Source organism: Cimex lectularius, unplaced genomic scaffold, assembly GCF_000648675.2.
Source record: "Cimex lectularius strain Harlan isolate CLEC.00 unplaced genomic scaffold, Clec_2.1 scaffold200, whole genome shotgun sequence".
NCBI lineage: Eukaryota > Metazoa > Arthropoda > Insecta > Hemiptera > Cimicidae > Cimex > Cimex lectularius.
The window spans coordinates 614968-635788 of record NW_019392893.1 but is presented as its reverse complement, the minus strand read 5'-3'; the positions used below and the strand labels follow the sequence as shown (position 1 = coordinate 635788).

Here is a 20821-nt window from a genome sequence, read left to right as displayed (position 1 = left end):
TGAATAGGAATGTTCGTAATTTATTATTATTCTCTTTATTTCTATTTTCGTTAGTTGGATAAACAAAATAAAAAATACGAACCAAAAACAAGCAAATGTTAATCCTCATTTTGAATAACGAACTTACTAAAGATTTACTTAAGCTCGATTCCGAGAAACTGGAACTGACAATAGGAGGCCTGGATCTCATCGCGTTATGACGCTAAAGCCGGGAACACACACGATGGTACGCCATGCGACGCTACCCGATACTACCCGACGCGAATCCATACTCCGATTTTCCATAAGGTTGCATTACCCCAGGGCACATCTTTCCGATGCTATGCCACACTACCCTACTCTATGCTACGCGATCCCCACTGCCCAGAATTTCATCGGGTAGCATCGAGTACAGTCGAAGTAAAAAAAAAAAAACAAAACCGGACACTCATATTTTTATTCAAACTACATGCATTATTGTCGTTATACTAATTACAACATGATTATTTTAATATAAATCAAGATCAAAAATTCGTTAGTTTTATTTACAAAAAATAATTTTAATGGTTTGGTAGACCATTGATCAAAACACCGGAATACCATTTTTTGATATTATGAATTTAACTAACAATTTATTACACGGTTTTGCTCATAAAATTTAACTACAATTTTTTATTACATTGTCTTGTTCATAAAATTTAACTAACAATTTATTACACGGTTTTGCTCATAAAATTTAACTAACAATTTATTTCATGGTTTTGCTCGTAAAATTACACATTTTCGTCGGGTAGCTTCAGAACAGGTCACTCATATTTTTTGTAGTTTATTTCAAACTAAGTATATGTAATTTTGTCGTTATATTAATTAAAATCTGTTATTTTAATTTAAGCCAAATTAAACGAGATCAAAAATTCATAAGTTTTTATAAAAATTATTTAATTATGATGGTTAGGCAGAAAATTTATCAAAACACCGGAATAACTTTATTTAAAACAATTAAGTTTAACAAACAATTTATTACATGGTTGTGCTCATAAAATTTAACTAACAATTTGTTACAAGGTTTTGCTCAAAATAGAGCATTGAGAATAAAAGAGGCGTTGCGATTGTGATACACGCTGTGTGACTGTATGTGACGTTCGCATAGATGTGCACACCCTACCAAAACGTGGCTAGGCTTCGGGTAGCATCGTGTAAGTGTGTTCCCGGCTTAAGGGAGGACAGAAATATTGTCACTGCTGCAAGTTCCGTCTTGCATTGCAACAAATATAATGCGAAATTCCTTCCTTCTTTCCTACATAAAAGGTATTTATTCACATTTCAATAGTGCCCGCCAGATCATAAATGAAGTACAAGGTTTTTTGGCAAGGCCTTTATCGACATAAATGATTCGTAATGGTTTGGTGGGAAGTTGATCTCGCATTGCATGCCCCTTTGAGATGACCAAGAACAGGAAATGCATACAATATTTTGTGCTCCCTCAAGGGCAGTTTGGACGAGGAGGTGTAATGGGCTGGGCTGGGAATTACACTGGAGGACGTACTGGACTCCATGTTGTTGAAAGCAACCTCACCCCAGTTATGTCCAAGAAATTATCGAGGAACGCATGCACACAAATCTCAGGGATTTTCGATTTCTGGATGGCAAGGCCAGACCTCATAGAGGCAGAGTAGTTCATCAATCTTTAGAAAACCTGGAAATTTCCCATCTGCTCCTTTCCCCATTGTCACCAGACCTCAATCCCATTGGGCACATGTGGGATGCGTTGCAAAGAAGGCTTTTCGATCACCATCCGCAGTCAGTTGACCTGCAACAACTGAGTGCAGCGTTGAAACAAATATAATGTGAAATTCCTTCCTTCTTTCCTACATAAAAGGTATTCTGAATTCGTATAATGAGAGATGGATTTACACCCCAAACAGTTAAGCCAGTTATTCAGATTGTCGAACCAATTACTACTTACGGGCCGGTAGGAATTTGTGTTATTTAGAGTTGCCAGTTGGAATTAAACCAAACTCAATTCTAACGTAGGGGTCTGAAGTGGTGAAAGGAAGGATTGATGCAGTTGTTTAATGATGCATACCTGAAGTTTATTGATTTCTTCCAGATGACTAAAAGCCCGTAGCTCAGCTCCATAAAAGCAGAGGCTGACACTATGGAATCGAAGAGCTTAACTTTCGTTTCCAGCGACGTATATTTATTTACCTTTTGTAAAAATTTCCTTGGTTTTCCCAAACTTTGATAAGAACGTAGTTGAGATAAAAAAGTCAGTGTCACAAGCGAGATTCGAACCCACGATCTTCGGCTAGATACGCCGCTGCTCTACCACTTGAGCTATCATGACCTCGATCCACTCGGACACTAACTTCCCATCTCAACCCCACCTTTTGAATTTAAAACCTTAATTAATTGAAATATATTAATTGGTCAAGCGCACCACGAAAACTAGTGAATTTAATAAGTTAAAATGAAGTATACTTCATGGCTCTCCGTGGACATTTCATTTGTCGCCGAGAATCAAATAGATTACACGACATTTGAAAAATGGCATAAAGGAAGGAAAATTCGAAAGGTGGGGTTGAGATGGGAAGTTAGTGTCCGAGTGGATCGAGGTCACGATAGCTCAAGTGGTAGAGCAGCGGCGTATCTAGCTGAAGATCGTGGGTTCGAATCCCGCTCGTGACACTGACTTTTTTATCGCAACTAAAAACCTTAATTAATTGAAATATATTAATTGGTCAAGCGGACCACGAAAACTAGTGAATTTGTTGAGAACATTCTTCGTTGCTAGGTTAAAAGAGCCTGAACAGTAAAACGGAATTCTAATATATTTATATGAATGACGTTTTCATATTCGCAATGGTCTAAAATATTTACATCTGGGTGAATTTCTGAAAACCAAACCCTTAAATTGTAAGAATTGAGTTCTCAAAAATGGAAACCTAGCTCTATCCTATCCTAACTTAATAACTGATAAACACACTTAGGTTCCAGCACTGATAGCTGGAATCGCCCATCGATCCGCAATCCTATAGGTCAGATTTGTACATACATGTGATTTTTGTGACCGTTAATCGATAATTATTCAGACATCATGAGATGCGGTTGGTGTGATGTAGGTTTCAGAAAAACATTTTCTTTATCGTGCCAACGTTTCGATCATTATTGAGATCATCTTCAGGGCCTGGGATTTACAAACATTGTTTAAATTTAACAAAAACACGTAGGATGTGGAAAAAAGTGAATTTATACAAAGCAAAATATATTTTTTATATTCAATCAAAGTATTTCTACTCACTCAAAGGTTTGTCTTCTGTGTAATTGTACCATTCTTGCGTGTCGAGTTGAGAATGCCAGTGAGATATTGCTGTTTTGTTGTCTCCGCATCTCACGATTTCTGAATAGTTATCGATTAACGGTCACTAACAACCACACATTTGTACATACTGTTCGCTTAAAGTAGAATATATTTTGTGTAATATATGAATAAAAAATATCAAAATTTTTGTTAGCCAGAAAAAGGAATGTATGCAAATAAAATCTTTGAATGTACAAACATGGTTTAAATTTATTTGTCTTCGTTGTGAAATTGAGCAAGGTAATGAGGTATAAAAGAGAATGTAAAATGAATACAATATGAATATTTATTTACATATCAGTTTAGTACAAGTTGTATAAACAATGTTATTCTACAATAATATATATATAATATGTTTATCTTTGAAATTTACAATATCTATGATACATTGAAATATTACAATTTTTTTTAAAAAGAGCTTAAGATAATCGTTTAGCTACAATCGCACAAATATTTACAACGCAGAGTCTTTTAAAAAATGTTTGGACTAGTCTCGAAACGTTTCGTAAAAAAAATTTCATCTATAATAATTTTCACAGTTGTAATAAATAAAGAAGGGGTTGGGGTTGGGAGAATGGTGTTAGTCGGTTTTAAGAGCTTAAGAGGACGTATAGGAAAGAGAGTAAAGGTGACGGGGCGAGGACCGGTGAAGAATTCGTCTTGGAACGCTACTGATCGGGGCAGGGGAAGGGTTCAGAAAGAAGCCGTCGGGAAGAGGGTGAGGATGTCTTTGGAAAGAAGCGAGACGCGGATGGGAGGAGTGAGTTTTTTCCCAACGAGTAGACTCCACTCTGTCAGCAATAAATAATGTTAATGCTTGGGACTTACACACTAACACGCACTCACTCGCACGCACGAAATATCGACATTCGCTTTCTTTGGTTTAGCGGTGAGGTCGACCGGCTTCCTTTTCGTCGGCTCGGCTCCGCTTCCGAAACCGGAAGGACTCTGGGTACAATCCGCCTTCGAGCACTTGTCAAGTGAACCCGGTTCGGTTGTTTCATACCCAAAAAAGGATCGCTTTCTACGAGCCTGCTCCGCACACCTGCATCGCGGAAGGTGTGAACTGTCAGCCGGCCGACGCGAAACGAGTCCAACGAAAATCCCAATTAATCACGGAACCTGAAGTATAAAGTACATATTAACAATACTACAAGAAACTAGGAGACTACGTTTTACAGTCTTTGTATCGATTGCAAGATAACGAGTTGCATAATTATGTCTCCATGTCTAATTTTTTATCCCCTTTACTAGATAACCTCAAATAATTTATAATTACAAAAATATGAAAATTTAGCTTTATTGGCTTAACATAGTTTATTCATTGTGCGTTATATTTTTGATTTATCACTTTTGATTCTATTTCATTTCTTGAGTTTTCAGGCCCCTTATGTTAGGAGTTTTTGTTGAACTGCCTGTTTAAAACGAACAACACTTCTATGCCGAGCCACATCTTTATGGTATATAATTAGCTTACCAGATGCGGCCTAAAAATAACAGTTTTCTCTAGGTATTCGACCGTTTGGGATCATGAATTTTATGACAAGCGTTTTGGAGGATATGTACCCAAGAGCAAGGATTGCTTTAAACAAAAGAGCAACGCTAAAGTTTAAGTTTTTAAAGTAAAAAAGGGATTATAACGAATTGAACCGAACTCGGCGGAAGAGATCGCCTCACAAATACTGTTTTCTACACCATTCCACTTGGTCGTGCACTCTGTTGAGACGGTCTTTGAGGATCTTGAGACTCCTGTCGGGTAGTCCGGGGACGAGATCCCTTTCAGAAGCGAGCCATTCATCGAGCCGTCTGCCTAGATCCTTGTCGTGTCGCAGCCTCTCGACGGCGTCGACGGTCGACCGGCGGAAGACGCAGAGAGCGTTGAGCAGGACGCTGTGGTAAGACTCGTACTTGTCGAGAAGTCTGTAACCGTGGAGGAGTCCGCTCTCGTTGTCGAAAAAGACGAGTAGGTTCGACCTGGAATGCCTGGCCAGGTTATGGGCCGGAGCGTCCATCATGCCTGGGTTCCATTGCAAGTTGTACAGGTTATTGACCACCCGGTCAAGATTTGCGGTGAGGTAGTCGAAAATTATCAAATCGGACCACTGGGCCAATTCGACGGATTTATTCCTGTCCGAGGTGACGTCCTGAGGGTGCAACTTTCTGTCATGGGTGCGGAGCGACCTCGGGATTAGAGCTGGCTGCAGATCGTCTATGAACTTAGTCAGGACGACAGGCTTTTCTTCGGACCATTGTGCTAAGGAGATCTGCGCTCTCACTTTGGACCAGACGGGATCCCTGCTCTGCACCACTCCGAGAGCGGAAGGCGCCAAATTGTTCAGTCCTAAAAGTCTCCCCAGATAAAAGCTGAAAAGTTCCCCCTGGATCTGGTCCGTGTTTTGGCGGTAGCGACAGCAGGCTCGAGTGCCGTCTTCGAAGGTGAGCAATCTGTTTTGCATCCTGCCACATCCTTCTTCGATTTTAATCACGGGGTTGTTCCGGACGAACCTGCGCCACCTCTCCGCTTCAGGCTCCCCGTATCCCGTTGGCAAGGCTTTTTCAATCTCTTCACCCCAAAATATGCCGTCGACCAATCCTTCCTTGCTCTGCTTGGGGCGCGGCTTAACGGTCGTCTCTCTCACGAAGCTCACCGTCTCGAAAGGGCGCTGGATCGGGATGACGGGCAGAGTTAAAGAGGAATTTTTCGGCAAGACAGGGACGATATAAAACGGGATCGCCAATCCGAGTGTGAGACCGAGGGCAAAGGCGACCAACGCAGTCGCGAAATAGATTGTCCTTTTGACGGTGATCCTGTCTGCGGGGACCAGGGCCCGCACGAGGTGCTCCAGTTTGCTGTAGCCTCTCCACTCCTTGTCAGACATGTCCGAGGCTTTCTCAACGCACATCCTTTCTCGTATCAGAGGCACATCTTGTTTGCACTGCCCTCGAGTCGTGTGTGGTCCTTCAAACACTCCAGCGACCTGCAACAAAAGTGAATCGTTAGTGACAAAACTACTTGATCTCACCCCAATCACGTTTTTACAGTCAGCGTTTTAATAAACCTTTCTTTTCTATTTTTATCTCGCGTTCGGACCATAAAGAAAACGGGGGCAAGACGTCTTGGAATAACACGTCTGGACAAACACTCGACAGTACAAACACAGTGACAAATCAGAAATCCTAGCCTCCTCCACTCCTCGGAACCTTCGGAAATATTCGCCTCGTTAGTTTGATATAACAGACAATAATAAGAAGAAAAACGTGCGCTTGCATATTGAACAACACTCCAGATTTTTATATTCAATGGGAATTACCAAACAGTAAAACCTTTATTGGAAACTTCTAACGTCAAGGCACAATGTAAAAAATGTGTTAAACGTTCTATATTGGACTCGTGGAACAAAATTTGCATTTCTTTTTTTGTTTGTTTAGTTTCTTATATTGTAAGGGTAACATATGCCACACACGGGGTCTTAAAATGAGGACAAATAGTGGGGAAGAATTTAATATATCGGCTTTACTTTGGAGAGAAAATATAGAGTTTTAGATATGAACAACATTTAAGCTAGGATAAAAAGTTTGTTTAACGGTTTTCCTCCACGACGCACATTTCGAGAAATTCAACAAGTTTGTTATCGTTCGATCTCCGCGGTCGTGAGTAATGACCCCTTAATTATAGTACACTTTCAAATATTATTTGAGAGTTATTTTACTCTACATTGTATAATAAAGTGGAGGGTGGGATGTTGGTCTGAGATATAGTGATAGGGCATTGGATGTAGGCGGTGGTCCTCGGGGCGCGCCCGAGGCTAGGAGCACCGGCTACCTTTAATCGATTCAGATAACGGATAATAAAGAGAAAAAAAACGAAGGAGCCGAACGGCCCGGGAGGGAGGAATGCGATGTAAAACAGACGAAATACTGATTTCCCCGCTGACCCGTCTGATTATTGACTCCTCTGCCGTAATTGGTCGAAAACTTTATGACCACGGCAGCCACCCGTTCTGCTAATACGGGGCGACTACAGGGTTCATAAACACCTAGCTAACATCAATCTGTTGTTTTTTTTATATCCCTCGCGCTACTAAAGAGCTTCGCCTTACCTTTAATCGATTCTACGTCAATCGAAACAACTTGTGGAAAGAAGACACTGGAGACAAATGTCACCTGTTCAAAACCGAGCCTACAATTTAAATAAGCAGACCGGAATTTTTGAATTCACACAATTAGCTATCTAAAATTACAAAAGATCGTAATTTTGTATAATATACAGATGTTCAAAATTAAACCCTAAAACTTCCAAGAGAAAGAGAAAATTCCTATTGGTAGAAACTGCTGTGCAACAAGACGCAAATATCTGGGCCTATTGTTGGGAAAACAAATTAATCTGGACATTTCATACAATGAACCACCAAAACGGTCGGAAACACATAATTGACTGAAAAGAAGGCCATATAAGTCGATTGTGAAATGACCTATCATCCTATCTTCAGGAATGGTATGCCCAGGACCTTAACGGTATGAAATACGACTTATATTGACTTAGATATACCAGAAGAAACTGACGTTCTATAGAATACAGAATGGCTTGATGTCTAATTTCCTTTTGTCTCGTTGTATGCACCCTCCACCACCAAGAACCAGACGACGACATTAGAAAAGTACCGAAATAATCGATTCAATACAATGTTTGAATTACTTATTTACAGCATTACATTCAACTGATGTTTCTACGATTTGTTCTTTTTAAGCACCTTTGCCTTACATCACGTATGGTAAGGCATACCACTATACGCTGCGTTTTTTGGTAAATCAAAATACAGATATGGGATGTTGTGAAAAACCTTGCGAAAAATCGATGTTATTGGCTCTCGTACAAATTTGATATTTTTGTTGAACCGGGACACGGGTCTTGTTACTGGGTCTTCAATCGCGGGTTCGAAAACAGACCCATAAGTGGCGTGTCCCGGTTCGACATGAGTCGACCACGACTCGCAGACAAAAACCCACCATCTACATTTGATATTATTTAACGTATTAATTAACTAAGAAATTAGTTAATTACTTTGAGTATGTGGAAAATGTAATTCTGTAAAAAAAAGAAAAAAAACGGATTAGGTTCGGTGGGATGGAGCGGATGTCACTAAAGACTCGAGGAAGAAGTCTTCGCGGCAGGGGCCGGGAAAGTGGATCTCTTCGTCAGAAGGGAGAGGGAAGAATGCCATAATTGACCCGGAGCGGATGACTGGGACCAGAAGAAACCCCTTGGCCAAGGTGGGGCGCACTTGCCCTTTTCTTCGGAAGAGGACCAAACTCCCTTGGCAGTTAATTACTTATAACAAGCCTGTCACAAATAGAACTGCCATTTTCCATCATGTGGTCCGCTTATCTTCGCTAGTTTTGTATCCCAGACGCGGCATTTATTATCCAATCGGGGGAAATTTTAATTTATTACTTCATCATCAGGTCATATTATTTAGCGAATTTCAGTAAGTATTTAAAGTTTGGAGTCTGCCTATGCCAAGCACGTTTTAATGTGATATGGAGCAATCCTTGGTCTAATTATAATTTTAAAAATATTTCATTCTGAGATAACATAATTATAACTCTTCTATTCTCCACATTTGTACAAACGTACGAGCAATATAAAATTACGATAATACTGGCAAAATGAACATCAACATGAGAGTATATGAATTATACGATTATATAGAGAATGCAGAGTGTATAACAATAACGATGTTCTACAAATTAATTTATAAAACCAACATTGAACAAGAAGAAATGAACAGAAATCATCCATGTTGGAAGAAATACTGCTTTGCAGTTAAATCCATGTTGAAATACTTCTCGCACTTGCTTAATAACGTTGCATCGCCTTCACAACTGTACAATAAACAAGGCTCGCGGTCTGGCTGACCAGAGAATAAACCGAACAAATGGCCAGAAAGCCGATGTTCATGCACATATTTAGACGTGACTCATCTCCCACATACCTAATGTGACGTGAAGGCGGATGTTTTGTATGCCGTCGGTTATGTCGAAGAGGTGTGATTTCATATAATAATCAAGCAGCAATAGCAATTTATTATGATAAGCTTAGTAACAATTTTATTATACTTAACTGAAACGGTCCACCGGTTTCTATTTAAAATGGTAATAAATACAATAAAATCCAGACTTGGGTGGGAAAAGCATAAAGGAACGTGGTTGCAAATGCGTGAGAGGAAGAAAAGAAAAATACAAGCAATGTTATTTGCTATTTCATTTTTATCTTTTACACAGACATTTTGTATATATAAATTTATTCAAATAGCCGCGTAATATATTACAAATGTCTAAAAAGTGAGTTTGAACTGGTCTTTTTACATTTTATTTGTGTACACAGCTCCCCTGGCGAATTTCACGCCTTTCAATGGCTTAATAATAAAAGTGAAGTTTTATTAATTGGACAACTAATCGATTTATCTAAAGAACGAAATAATTTAGAGAATCAGTAGGTTATTTTGTTTAATATTGTACTCGTGACTTAGGAAGGAAGAAGATTCAGAAAAGCGTTTCCAAAATCCATTCAATTGACTGTTTTTAAACTGGGATATATCGCGTCTAAAATTATATTTTCTAAAATACTAGACAATTGTGCACGATTTGATCGAGGTTTGTGTTTCACTTCATTTGAGGGTGTCTAAAAAGTAGATGCATTATTTCTGACCAATAAAAAACAGTAATAATAGAGCTAAAACGGCTAGTTAGCTCTGTTCTCTGAAATACCATGCTTATAGTTGTTAAATTGGGTTTTAATTTTATTATTGAAAAACGGTTCTGTACTTATATTCAGCAGCATAAAGTGTATGAAGGTAAAGTGTAAAGGGACTTGCCTATAGCAGCAAAACATTTAGGTGATACTTCGAATCTGCCGAAATCACTTAAAGTACTACATATTTATTTAAAAATTTGTTGCGCCATATTGATGGAAATTCTATCGTATTAACAGATTTGCAGGCTACGGTTGATTGGCATGCTGATCGTGAAATTGCCTATCAACCAGCCCGAGTTTTGATGTCAGCTCTTCATGGAGCTCCAATAGATGAGATTCAATCCAAAATTCATCCCTGCAAAGAGAGGTTTTTTCCACAAAATAGAGAAGATAGGTGATCAACTTTAAATACGTATTGGTACAAGTTTCGCCAGGTCATTTTTTGGCAGGCTCTTTATCCTGCTGCGTTAAAGGATAAATGACATCCGTTAACATAAACGGCAAATCAAATTATCCAGCGGCTTAGAACTGAAGCTGATGAGCCGGCCGCTTGTTTATTTCTTATCACAGTGCAAGACATTCGGGGAGGTGGCCTTCAGGCTTCTGCCACGCTACATGCTGATGATCTGGATTAATTACGCCTGTGGGAACCGCAAGGTCGTAAAGCAATTCTAACGCTGCGATAGTGTTGGCATGTAAAACAACCTTGATCGTTGAATAATTTTGTCAATCGTAAAAATAATCAACTGCTTCGGCTTTTGGGCGGATCAAAGCTATATCCTCAAAAATCGATTTAGGTTGGCCAAAAATTTGCAATACTTGATCAAGCATCTGATGCGCCAAATCATACTATAGACCACTACCCGGCTCTTTTGATTCTCGCCATCGTTGACGCACGGCAGGTGGATCATTTTTGTATTGGTAGCGACACTAAATACAATAAAACCGTCAAAAAGGTAAATTCGCCGAAGACAACACGATGTATTCGGCAAGTGCTATGACAATTGATTATTCCAGATTCAGCGACGCACTGTCAATCACGTAGCGCAAGATTATTATTTTGAATGAAAGAAAGAGTTATAATGACTTTGTAGCAAATAAAATGATAAAATAAGCTTAATTTCTTAAAATTATTGTAGGTTTGAATATTAATAAACACTGGCCAATTAGCATGTAAAAATAATTACAATAAATTCTGGCTGGCAACGGGAATCACCTACCTAGAATTTTGGCAGTTCGAGGTCAGACTTCGGTCTTATCTGTACCATTGCCGAGGTTCTGCTTGTGGGGCTGTCAACAGCTTGGTCATTTCAGCCCCCAACACAGTTCTTAAATTTAAACTCACTCTTAAATAAATTCTTTAGTAATTAGATACTACTCTCTCAGATGGGTCATTGGGTGGCATTCCTTCACGCTCGCTGTACGGAACCAAGGAATTGCACCTCTCAACAAGGCGGGACTCCTAAGCGGGATTTTTCCCGAAAGTAAGTGTGCGTGTGACAACCTCGCATTACCGATTCTTATCGGGTGAGGATGATGGCTCTTTTAGGATTCAGATCCTACGAGGGCCACCCATCCATAGTGTTCTTGGTAGGTTTAAGCTTCTCAACTTCTCTCGCCCAATACACGCAGTTCCTACATCCATATAAGTTCGTTCTTATTTTCATACAACTACCAATATTTCTCAACCACCATTTATACATATTATACAACTAACCTAATTGAGAGTCGATGGGGTACTCAATATACGACCATCTACCCTCTCACTCTAACCTTCACAGCAATAAATACATTCATTTTCAACATATCCTAGAGACACAACACTATCCTTCAGATGTACGATAAAACAAGCCTCTAAAAATCGACCTAGTACGCGCTGCAGTGATCAAGCATTCTCAAATCGCGTGGCAATCCTACAGGCTCTCTGTATAGAGCCAAATAGTTGCGCCCTTCGATTAGGCGGAGCTAACTTTCTCTACATGCTGGACAAATAAGTAGGTTTTGGTCTAAAAATAAGCGTCCGTGTCAATTTCGCAACGCCTATCCTTGATGATGAAATGATCCTTCTTGTACGATTCAAATCCTCCAAGCGCCACTTATCGACAGTGTTCTTGATCCGATAGCTTCTCGGCCACCTTTTTTAATTTTAATCTTTTAATCATGTTTTTATTGCATTCTTAGCGCAGATTGCGGTGGTTAAGTCCGGAGGATGGCCCGTCCCGGCCTTAGCCGGCTCGTCCGCCTTTTCGATACCAACCAGACCTATGTGTCCGGAGACCCAAACATCCACCGTTATTCCGAGCAACTATTGTTGTGAGTATTTCGCTAATAAGGGCACGACGAGAGGGTCCTGAACAGATAATATTGAGATTAGAAATGTGGTACTGTGAAGAAGTATTAAAGTGGAACCATCGCAAACTGTTTCTTACGTCTAGAAATTGTCGATCATATTTGTGCTTAGTTTTAAATTCGAAGGTAGTCTGTAAATGTAAAGAACAAAAACGTTATATAAAATAGAGGTCGGAAATACTGTCTGGGACTTTCATTTTCTTGGATAGACATAAGGATAATTTCGTTAAGATTCGGCTCCGCCTCCGTCTCCCAACGTTGAAATCACCCGGTTCTAAACGGAGCGGTCGGCGTTTCTCGGTTCGACGTTAACATTAACGTGTGTTTAAACTCAGTTTCTACCGGTCCCGATCCTGACAATTTGTATTATTAAGAGGAGTCGTGTCGAACGGATATACAAGCTGATAACAGAAGGCAACGATCCCTCGATTCCAGGAGAACATTTGGTCCCCGGCAGATTACGTAAAGGCCCATAAAAATAAACGAACAAAAAAATTGGGTTATCCTTAGATATTTAAAATTCTATTAATTTTATGTATTTTAACTTACAATCAATAATGAAATTTTTAGTTTTCTTATCATTATAAACCTACTTTATTGTTGATTGCTCTGTACTTGCACCGTTGAGCCCAAAGTGATCGATTCTGTTGCAACAATTGTATTTCTTCCGCTGTATTTTTAGTTCCAAAACAGGACAAGCACCTGCCTACCAGACAATGTGTTGAGGTTTCATCTGTCACTTTTCTACACAAACCGTCCTATGTTACCCACTGAGCCTACGGTGACCTATTAAAATGTGCGCCTCATCCTGCTTCCTATAATAGATTCTAAGGAAAATTATTTCAATGCTTGAGCCTATTGAAGAAGAAATAAAAAATAAACCACAGCAAAAAAAATACAAATAGACACCTTTTTTCTATTTTTTTGAAAATAAAAATGAATAATACAGAATAAATTCCTTTTTTTAAATTAAAAATAACTAATACAAAATAAATACCTTTTCTATATTTAAAATGAATAATACCGATTAAAACCTTTTTTAAAAATTAAAAATTAAAAATACTAAACCAATACTTTTTCTTCAATTAAAATTAATGACATTGAGCCGGCAATAATAAAGAAAATCAATTGGCAGAAATAAAATAATAAAAATAAAATGTTCTTGGGATAAGTGATTACCCAGCCAGTGCAGCTCGATGAAAGTCGAAGGTAAATAGCTGTCGAACTCAATCGAAGCCGGTTGCCCAGTCCGATATCAGAAAGATCTCCTCTGTCCAGAAAAAAAGGCCGTTGAATCCTGAGATATATATTTTGTCGTCCTCGGGGAAAAAGGCGAGAGCGCAAAACCGCAAAAGCGAGACGCACCCTTTCAGGACGCCACGCGTTCCTCGTCTGCCGGAGTCGCCGCGCATCAAACGAATTCTGGTGCACTCGCACTGTCACTATTCCAAGAATTTCACTGGATAAGGTTCGCAGTAGGGTTAAGGGCATCTAATTTTTCATTTACTTCAACTTCTTCATGTCTTGATACCCAATGATTCGGTTTTGCACGCCTAACTTCTTAATTTTGGCGTCTGAAATTCAGAACCATCTTTCAGCTAATGATGTTAATGAGATAATGATTAAGTTGCTTTAAGACTCGTTGACTAATTGACACTATTCCATAAAGACTGTAAATAAGTCTTTGGTTTTGTATCATCATTTCAGATTGAAAGTTATTGTTGCATATACCTACGATCTCGATGAATTTGATTTTAGAACCAATTCTCTGTATTCTACAATAATGTTGTACATATATATTCGAGCTGATTTGAACTCTCATAGAAACAGTCATTTCTGAAAAACGAAAAATCAATATCTTCGTCTATAAATCGAATAACATACATTACTTTTCTAAAATGCAAAATAAAATAACATATTCCTGCCTTAAAAAAGTTTATGATTCCATATATTAAAGAATGTACAGTAGTGCTACAAGCTTTAAAAACTTCTAAACAACAAGAATATATTAAACTGTTAACTAGACTTTTAAATAAAATTTTATCATTTATTTTTGTTTGGAATTAGTTAGATTTATATATTGTTATATTTTATTTCTTTACCTTATAAACAATCTATTTTATCCATATTTGCTTAGTGGTTATCATTGACCATATTAATTATTTCAATTAATTATTCTTTTTAATGGCCGTGGCTGAATCCCGCTCGTTACACTAATTTTTCATCTTACCAAAAACCTTAGTTAAAAAGAATAAATTGGAATCTATTTTATATTACGTTAATATACAAGGCTCCCTTTTCGGGGTGAGTTGTAATGTAAATTTAAGGAATATTTTTATTATAGTATTTTTTACAATTATACAACAAATAAAATTATTATTTTTATTATTATTTAATCATTACTTTCCATACCTCATAAAAATCCCACAATAATATCATAAATTTATTCGAAGCTCTCTCTCGAAAGAAAAATTGGTGACTATAAAGCACAAAATATTAAATACCAATGAGTGGTTACAGAAACTGTTAGTTGTTTATAACAAACTGAATAACAAAAAATACGCTTTTGTCATTCAATTAACGTTTAAAACAGTGACGAATATAAATAAGTAGGTCGGTGGTTTAGTGAGGAAGAGATTACAGTTGAGGGCGGTCAAGATCCTCATGGATGTCCTCCTGAATCTACCACTACTACATATCTTCATCTTGGGAGTGGCTAGAGACAACCGAAATTCAAGTTCTGGGGATACCTGATGACGACACGATTCAAAAATTTATACTTGATTAGAAAATTGAAATCCAAACCCCCCTATTGACCAGACTGGGAACAAAGAATTTCGACTATAAATGGTATAAAGACGGCCTTAAGACCGAATATGAGTCAGGCAGCTGGTATCTACGGAAATAAACCAAGGACTCAAATTCATACAAGCCTGTGTAATTTGCTACTGTCTTGAATTAGGTACTATACTTTTAAAAAGTGCCAGAGATCAAAAGCTCGGCATTACCTACAAAAGACAGCCAGGCTAAAGGCAATGATCTCATCGGTAGTTTAGTCTGGAGCCGTTTGGTATTGCATTTAGTCCCAGTCAGACATTGGCCACACCTCTAAAATTACCCTGGGCGAGGTATCAGGGGATACGAGGCAGGAGAAGGCTGATAAATTGGCTAAGGCAAGTTAGATAAGGATACCTACCAGCCCTGAACCATTTTGCGGCATGCCTTATTTCCCAAAAAGTAGATTAGACACTGGATTAAAAACAGCGCCTCGGATCAATGGGAATGTATTCCAGGGAAGAGGAATACGAAAATGTTCCTTAAAGAACCAACGGCAAAATTTCTGACCTAGATATGTTACGACTAGATTGATAGTAGGGCTGCTGAATGGACAATATGTATATGAAGCATATGTATAGAATCAGAGCAGCAGAAACAAACTAGTGCAAAAATTGCTAGGAATAAAAAACAGCAGAACATGTCTAGGAAAGGAAATGCCGAGACATAAAGGATACACATGGGAGCCCTTATCCAGATTTGTTGGGATATAAAAAAACCAAAAGGTGCTCTAGACAATAATGAAGATTACGAAACAGACCGATACAATTGGCGGTGCGCGGGGGTCCTTTAAATCTTAAACCTTGAACTAGTTAACAGTACAATCCGTTTGAAAGACTGGTTTTATGGTTTAACTCTGTTTAAATAAATACAAATATATTGAAGAATATCATTTTCAGGTTCACAGAGTGCTGACCATGAGGTTGGGCCGTTAACAATAATTTTGGTCCGCTTAGTTTCTATGGTTCGGCATGTAGACAATGGGAAATCGGAGACGGCAAAACTTTATTATCATAATGTAATAAACGTTATTATCATGAATTCACTACTTTCGTGGTCCGCTTGGCCAATTAATAGATGACAATTAATTAAGGTCTTTAGTTGAGATGAAAAAAAGTTAATGGCACGAGAGGCAAAAGATGTATTGAAAAATGGCAAAAGGAGGAAAACTCAAAAGGTGGGGTTGAGATGGGGAGTTGATGTCCGACTGGATCGAGGTCACGATAGCTCAGGTGGTAAAGCAGCAGCGTATTTAGCCGAAGGCCGTGGGTTCGAATCCCTCTGCCATTAACTTTTTTTCATCTTAACTAAAGGCATTAATTAATTGTCAGTTATTATCATGATGTAAAATTTATTTCCACAGTAAATATATTTTTTAATATTTTTGTTTAGATAGATTTCTACTTATCATAATTAGTTAATCATTCTACAAAGAGATATGAAACCTTTAATTATATCAATTTTTAGACATCTTTAAAATTGTTGTGACCTGATGATGATCTTAGGTCAAAATCATGGAAGTAACATTTGAATTTGTTTCTTCATCCAGATCATATCGAGAACCAGACTATTTATACCAGTTATTTAAAAGAAATTGAACCTAATGGTAGGAGAACCAGAGCAGCGGTTTATAAATACATAAATTTACAACCATCTGCAACATGCCTGCAAGGATAGGTAGTGTAAACGAAAAATAGAAACTGAGAAAGGAGATACAGGTAGATGCCAGACTAAGTATGCCAATCGATGCCACTACTCCAAAATATAACTTCACCAACAAGTACTAGGTATCTATACTACAAAGGGAAGAATGGACCACAAAACACTTCTGGAGGCCAATTCGTGACCGTTACTGAGTGCAAAAATTGGTGGAATAATACCCCAGGCTTGAGATGAGGCGCGCGAAGAGATTCATAGTTGGGCCATCCGCAAGATTTACAGAGGAATTACTGAAAAGTAACTGCCACCAGGATTCTGGTTGGAGTCCTGACAGAGCACTGCCATACAAGAAAGCACATGGACCGGATAGGAGTACAGATAGAAGAAACTATGCAGATACTGCCAGGAAGAAGAGACGGCAGAACACACATTGTGTGGTTGTGAGGGTCTATGTAAATGTAGATTCTGGCAACTAGGAAAGGAAGCTGGCAAGACTATGAAGGTTGATTAACAATACGAAGCTGGCCAGAAGTTATAAAAGTAGAGGAGTACAATAGATCTTCTCAGGTCCAAGTGCAGAAGACCTTGTAGCCGTCTATCCTTATCCATAGGTGGTGGCAAAAGACAAGCAACTAGACTGTTAGATTTAAATTGTTTGATTTTTCAGTAAAAAAACAAATAATACTGTAATATGTAAATGTGTAGTATTCAAAGAACTACCAATTTGATGTTCTTTCGAATATTTGTGTTTCCTAGTAGTCTATTAGTCTTGCGCAGTGGCAATATCTTAATCAATGAAGATCTTCATGGGATTTTTGCTAGTTGAAAACTATAAAATTATTTTGAATCACGATATTCATCAAATGCAATTATAATTGTACTAAATAACTGTGAGGGGAAAAACAACATTTTAGTCTAACTAGTTGGTGAAGGGGAACTCTGAGATGAAGATAATTCTGACAAATGTAATACACCGATCTTTTAGTCTTTTATTTACGTTCAAAGTTAGTCGAGTCGAAACGGAAAAAGGCTATTTAATATAATTAGAATTATTTAGATTCCACGGCCGGACTGGAAAAGGAAAGATGACGGCTTGTCGGCGTTGCCCTGGAAACGGGAATCGAGTGCCAAATAGGGTATCGTGGAGACCCATCTGTGGCTATATATCACTCCGGACGGGATCTTTCACTCAACCGTGGGGCATAATGACGAAATATATGATTAGGATCTCCGCCCGATCATTAAGGACTTGGTTTCCCGGGCGTGGTCGTCTGCGTACACCTGGCGCTTCTCAACACCAAGTACATAACGATTTAACTACAAAAGATGATGTCCATCACAGAATCTTCACCGTTAAAAAATCAATTGTCATACGAGCGTAGACTATAATTCATGACCTTTAATATTTTCATGATTGTGTCTGCTGGATTTTTAGCGATTTCAAAGTTGGTCAAACTTTCTTTTTGAAAAGGAAAATATATTCGTCCTGATTAGTTGTTATTTTCAGCTTCGCGTGTTGGTTCTTTTGTCCGGCTAATTAGTTTATTTAGCAAGAGAGACGATGCTTAAAGGTTTTTTGCTTTGTTTTTCCAGGGGCGTTACTTCCGACCAGGAGGACCGTAAATTTTTCATTCTTGGCGCGCCAAGGTTCCGTGACTCATCTGACTCTGGGAGCCAGACGAGTTATCGTGACGAAAGAATATGCCATACCCGCACAATATCGAGCACGGCTGTTTCCAAACTCTCTGGTAGCTCATTAACATAAATATTCGGGTACCTCGCCGCCGCGGACGGGCTGCATCCCGCTCGGACCTTTTCTTCCTCATCTATTGAACTCGTCTATAAATTAATCTCAAACTTCAACGATTAAACTCAGCACCCGTCGAATTTCCGTTTATTTTAAAAACATTACGAATTATTTTAAACACTAGTTAAATAAATACAGATATCGCGTTTTGATGACTGAACAGACATTATTTGATTCGTCCAGGCTGTTTTTATCATTCCTTTTATACCGTCCCTTCCTGACTTGTAACTATGAGATAAGCATAAGTGCAAAAACTTAGGCAGCGGAAGTTTCCGCAGAACGTCACGTTTGACCTTCCGTTAATTTTCATAAACGTGCCCGGACTGCTCGCTAGCAAAAGGCATTACAAAGTAGGCCCAGTTTAGAAATTCACTCGTGAAAAATGGTAAATTTTCATCCATGGGATCTCGTTTAGAAGAACGGTTAAAAGCGTAGCAGCGATACCCGTCCGATTGGGGATAAACAACGAGAATAGAGCCGCATGAGATGATCAGTTTTGATCAATCTGCTGGCAACAGTTTATCAACTCGAAGACCACCCAGCATAATTTCAACTTTTTTTCTCTTAGGTATTCCGAACGCGATTAGATCTGCCCATTTCGATTACAATAGCGTGCGTATATATTAAATATTAATTGTTAAAACCGACTTGTGTCACTTGGCGAATAATTATCAGTTGACCCTAAGATGTTTTATTCATCTGTCTTAAATTATCAAAAAAAATTGTGAATTGGATTTTTTTAATTAAACATCGATAATTAAATTAATTAAAAAATTCTTGTGCACTGTTTTTAAATAATGAATTTGGGGCGTCGGTGGTTGTAACGTTTAAAGCGTTGGCACGACGCTCTCCACTGTAAGGTAAAGGTCCAGGTTCGAATCCAGCAATGGATTCCGATGTACAATAGAGTTTTTGCAAACACAATTAGGCAAACTTCTGATGACGTGACGTGATGTAAAGATACAATACAAAATACTTTGCTATTTCCAAAAATTTGGTTTACACCAATTAATCTTATTTCCAATCAAAAGATATACAACATTCTGAGCCGTCCAATAATTTAATTAGGTTTTCTTTTAATAGGGAAAAACTCCCAAGTTTATGAAGTAATTAATTACGAATCTCCCCCATGCATGAATAAAATGAAGAACATTCTGCACAGTACGTGAGTTGCATAGCGTACAAATCGCGCTACCAGCTGAGAAGCGATTCAGAGAGTTCAAGTTTCAGGGTTTCTCATTTGCATTTAATCAGCCATCTAAGGTCCTTCAATGACATCCCCTCAAAATTAAGATACAATTTTAGATGATACATATATCTACACTCCGACAAATCTTGTGAGATCGGAAACTATCAAAACAACAGGGCAACTATAATCTTAAATTATTCTAACTATGGACGGAATTCTAGCAATACGCAACGAAGAAAATGCCAATTATATAATTTTTTATCAATTATTAATACAAACCCATAGCAGAAGATGAGGAAATTCCGAAACGTATCTTAAGACCAAAGCGAGCAAAACTAGGCTTACCAAGATGAACGGAAAAGACCAAACTATATTTAAAATTTATTTTTTCTTATATTAAACATTTTTCAAAATGTTAAAGCTGATTAAACAACATCTCAAGAAAATAAATTATTTTATGCATTATTGTAGTTATTAATTGGGACATCGATTGGGCAGAGTACAGATGAAAGTCGATAAATTGAAAATATTTTAATTTTGGAAATTTAATAGGCTTTCTTCTTTTTCTGGGTTCATGTTTTGTCAAGATAAAATAGTAGGATAAATTGCAATTTTTCCTTTTACTTCGTTTTGATTAAACCTATAATTCGTATTCGCGTTATGATAATAAATTTCTGAATTGTGTCAAGAAACAAATTTAAAATTTTAAAATTTTGGAAATTTAATAGGCTTTCTTCTTTTTCTGGGTTCATGTTTTGTCAAGATAAAATAGTAGGATAAATTGCAATTTTTCCTTTTACTTCGTTTTAATTAAACCTATAATTCGTATTCGCGTTATGATAATAAATTTCTGAATTGTGTCAAGAAACAAATTTAAAACTAGCCGCA

At 38.0% G+C, this 20821-nt stretch overlaps 1 protein-coding gene and 1 pseudogene across 1 annotated transcript in view; one reads left to right on the top strand and one right to left on the bottom strand.

The window, feature by feature from the left end:
• Positions 1 to 3681: 3681 nt before the first annotated feature.
• Positions 3682 to 20821, bottom strand: part of LOC106667747 (extracellular serine/threonine protein kinase four-jointed) — an 87723-nt gene continuing 70583 nt past the window's right edge. The window contains exon 3 of the mRNA XM_014395886.2: positions 3682 to 6318. Within this exon, the coding sequence (XP_014251372.1) occupies positions 5014 to 6243 (1230 nt within the window). The 5' untranslated portion in view covers positions 6244 to 6318 and the 3' untranslated portion in view covers positions 3682 to 5013. The remainder of the gene's footprint in view (positions 6319 to 20821) is intronic.
• LOC112127747 lies at positions 17703 to 17815 on the top strand (annotated as a pseudogene).